General features: G+C 59.0%; 1 protein-coding gene across 1 annotated transcript in view; it reads left to right on the top strand.

Moving 5' to 3' along the window:
* SENP3 (SUMO specific peptidase 3) overlaps positions 1-2,193 on the top strand; it is an 11,336-nt gene extending 9,143 nt beyond the window's left edge. The window contains exons 8-11 of the mRNA XM_034756512.1: positions 262-399; positions 651-734; positions 1,115-1,165; positions 1,741-2,193. Of these exons, the coding sequence (XP_034612403.1) occupies positions 262-399; positions 651-734; positions 1,115-1,165; positions 1,741-1,851 (384 nt within the window). The 3' untranslated portion in view covers positions 1,852-2,193. The remainder of the gene's footprint in view (positions 1-261; positions 400-650; positions 735-1,114; positions 1,166-1,740) is intronic.
* The last annotated feature ends 1,859 nt before the right edge of the window (positions 2,194-4,052 follow it).

The raw sequence follows: 4,052 nt of genomic DNA, 5'->3' as shown, positions 1-4,052 counted from the left end.
GGCGGGGGGGGCGGGGGGGGGGCGGGGGGCGGGTGTGGGTAGGGCAGGGCGGGGGGGGGCTCAGCAGGGGGCGCTCTCCCCTGGCAGGCGGGGCTGGTCCCAGGGCGGCGCTAGGGGGCGCTGTGGGGCAGGGAGCAGGACGGGGGCAGCAGGGGGCGTTCTCCCCTGGCAGGCAGGGCTGGCCCCGGGGAGGCCCTAGGAGGCGCTGTGGGGCAGGGAGGAGGTGGCTGGCTGGCTAAGTGCCTGTGGCGCTCCCCGCAGGTGGACATCTTCAACAAGGACCTGCTGCTCATCCCCATCCACCTGGAGGTGCACTGGTCCCTCGTCTCCGTGGACGTGAAGCAGAAGAGCATCACCTACTTCGACTCGCAGCGAACACTCAACCGCCGCTGCCCCAAGGTAACCGGGCAAGGGGGCGGGGAAGGGGGCAGGGGCCTGTCCCCTCTAGGGGGCGCCGGCTCTCACCCGGCCCCAGGGCGGGGACTGGCTGGCTCAGGGGGGAGGGAATGGGGCAGGGACCTGTCCCCTCTAGGGGGCGCCAGCTCCCATCGCATCCTGAACTCCTGGCAGTCCCATCAGGTGGCCCCTTCCCCCCCCTCTTGAGTCACCCCCTTTGTGCTCCTCCTGCCCCCCCCCACCCTCTCCCCCAGCACATCTGTAGGTACCTCCAGGCTGAAGCAGACAAGAAGGATCGGCCGGACTTCAGAGATGGCTGGAGGGGCTCCTTTAAAATGGTGAGTCAGGACTCCTGGGTTCTCTCCTCGGCTCTGGGAGGGGAGTGGGGGCTGGTGGGTTAGAGCAGGGGGGGCTGGGAGCCAGGACTCCTGGGTTCTCTCCCTGGCTCTGGGAGGGCAGTGGGGGCTGGTGGGTTAGAGCGGGGGGGGCTGGGAGCCAGGACTCCTGGGTTCTCTCCCCGGCTCTGGGACGGGAGGGGGGCTGGTGGGTTAGAGCAGGGGGGCTGGGAGCCAGGACTCCTGGGTTCTTTCCGTGGCTGGGAGGGGAGTGGGGGCTGGTGGGTTGGGGGGGGGCTGGGTTCCTGAGCCAATGGCAGAGCTCTGTTCTCGCGTGGGGGGGGTTGCTGGATGTGGTTCACCCTTCGCTCCCGTCTCCCCAGAACGTGGCCAGGCAGAATAACGACAGCGACTGTGGAGCCTTCGTCCTGCAGGTGAGCGGCGGCTGGGACTGGGGAGGAGCCGGGGGCTGCAGCGGTTCCTCGCTGCGTGCTCCCCCGCCATAGCCCTGAGCTCCCCCTGTGCTCACTGACCCGCCATCCGCACCCATAGCGGAGGCTGCAGGGGTGCCATTAGCATTTTTCCCCCCACAATGCATCTTCCCCATTGGATTGCCGGGCAGTGGCTCGCTCCAACCCCACTGGTGATGGGCCGGGAACTGGGCTGAGACCCGACAAGCTCCCCTCACCGAAGACTGGGCCCGGGTGGGAGCCGGCGCCCCTTAGAGGGGACAGGCCCCTGCCCCCCTGAGCCAGCCAGTCTCTGTCCTGGGGCCGGGTGGGAGCCGGCGCCCCTTAGAGGGGACAGGCCCCTGCCCCCCTGAGCCAGCCAGTCTCTGCCCTGGGGCTGGGTGGGAGCCAGCACCCCCTAGAGGGGACAGGCCCATGCCCCCCTGAGCCAGCCAGTCTCTGTCCTGGGGCCGGGTGAGAGCCAGCGCCCCCTAGAGGGGAAAGCTTTTCTCTTTGCCCCTGGTTAACTCTGCTTCTCTTCCCCCCTTCTCCCCCCGCAGTACTGCAAGTTCCTGGCACTGGGCCGGGCGTTCAGCTTCACCCAGCAGGACATGCCGAAGCTGCGGCGACAGATGTACAAGGAGCTTTGCCACTGCAAACTCAGCGTGTGAGTCGCCCGCCCACACACCCACCTCTTCCCTTCCGGACGGGGCCACGCTGACACCACCTCCTCCCTCCGCTCCTGGGGGGGAGCACCCCGAACCCCAGACGGACGGGCAGCGGGAAGGGGCATTAACTCTGTAGCATTGGAACTGTTCAAACCGGGGTGAGGGAGGCAGCTAATTCCGGCTCCTCCCGCCCCTGCCAACCAGACTTTTGGGGGACCTTTTTTTACTTGTGGGGGGAGGCATCCCCCTCTCCCCCTGGTTCTGTATTATTTTTTTCATATTTAAACCCAGTTTCCCTTGTTACATTTTGGGGCGGGGGTGGGTGGGGCACGGTAAATACACCCCCTACCCCTGAATTTTGGGGACACGCCGGCTTTTGGGGGGGGGGAGGAGCCATTTCTAACCAGAGCGGGTGCGGGGGACGGAGGGGAGATGAGGTTGGAATCTCCACCCCCCACCTTTTCTTCTCCCGGGGGGATTATTTGTGTTAGTGAAGTTGTATGTTGGGGGGTGGGGTGGGGGGACAAGTTTATACACTGGGCTGTGAAATGAGAAACAAGCATTTTTTTTTATATATATATATATATATATATTATATATATATAATGCGGCGGCAAATTGTTCTGGGCAATAAACTTCCTTTCTTTGGAGAATCTTCTGGGTTTGAAATGTGGGTCATGCGGGGAAGCGGCGTCCTTTCCCCTGGGTCGCCCCCTCCGAGTGGGGCCGATTTTCTCCGTGTTGGCTGTTGGAGGAAGAATGGCCGCTAGGGGGCGCCGGGGTGGGGAATGGGACACGCCTCCTCCCCGAACGAGATTGGGGTCCCCCCTTGTGTCGGATGCCGCACAGACACCCACCCCTGCGAGATCAGGGTGCCCACAGTGCTGAGTACAGCATGGACCCCTTTCCCCTGAAATCAAGAAGGAAAGCGAATCCAAGCCAAGGCCATGCTGAGCTCCTTTGGAGTTTTAAACAACTAACAAACTCAGCCGAAGGGCAGGTGGCCATGGGGGACTTCAACGACCGCGCCGTCTGTCGGGAAAATAATGTGGAAGGGGACGACTGATCCGACCAATTCTTGGACTGCCCTGGAGTCCGTTTTTTCATTCAGAAGGTGGAGAAAGCGAGTCGGGGCTGATTTTGACCAACGGGGAGGAGCGGGTTGAGAATTTGAAGGTGGACGATGTGATCGAGTTCGTGATTCTAAGGAAGGATAGGACGGAAGACCACATAATAAAGACAATGGATTTCAAGGAGGAAAACTTTAGCAAACTCAAGGAGGTGGTAGGTAAGCTCCGGTGGGAAGCAAGTCCAAATTTCAGAGAGTTGGCAGTTTTTGGAGACGTTATGAAGGGCACAAAAGCAAACTATCGTAGAAGTATGGCAAGTGACCACCCTGGCTTAACCGGGAGATCTTCAAGGATCTGGAACACAAGAGTGGAAACTAGGTGAAATGACAAAGGATGAATATAAACCAATATGTAGGGACAAAACTAGAAAGGCCAAAGCCCAAAATGAGATCAAACTAGCTAGAGACATAAAGGGTAACAAGGAAACATTCAGCAAATCCATTAGAAGCAAGAGGAAGACCAAGGAGGGGGTAGGCCCGTTACTCAACGAGGGGGGGAACGATAACCGAAAACGTTGAAATGATGGAAGTGCTAAATGACTTTTTTTTTTTGTTTTTCACCAAAAAGTTTCACGGTGATTGGACGTCCCGCATAGCGAACACAAGGTAGGAGCAGAGGCTAGAATAGGGAAAGAACAAGTTTAAAATGACTCAGCCGTGTTAGATGTCTTCAAGTCATCAAGGGCCTGATGAAATCATACAATATCAAGATTGGAAGGGACCTCAGGAGGTATCTAGTCCAACCCCCTGCTCAAAGCAGGACCAATTCCCAACTAAATCATCCTAGCCAGGGCTTTGTCAAGCCGGGCCTTAAAAACCTCTAAGGAAGGAGATTCCACCACCTCCCTAGGGAACCCATTCCAGTGCTTCACCACCCTCCTAGGGAAATAGTGTTTCCTAATATCCAACCCAGACTTCTCCCACTGCAACTTGAGACCATTACTCCTTGTTCTGTCATCTGCCACCACTGAGAACAGCCGAGTTCCATCCTCTTTGGAACCCCCCTTGAGGTAGTTGAAAGCAGCTATCAAATCCCCCCTCACTCTTCTCTTCTGCAGACTAAATAACCCCAGTT

This window comes from Trachemys scripta, chromosome 24 (genome assembly GCF_013100865.1).
Source record: "Trachemys scripta elegans isolate TJP31775 chromosome 24, CAS_Tse_1.0, whole genome shotgun sequence".
Classification (NCBI taxonomy): Eukaryota; Metazoa; Chordata; order Testudines; family Emydidae; genus Trachemys; species Trachemys scripta.
Note: the sequence above shows the minus strand (reverse complement) of the source record. Positions and strands in the feature narration are given on the sequence as shown.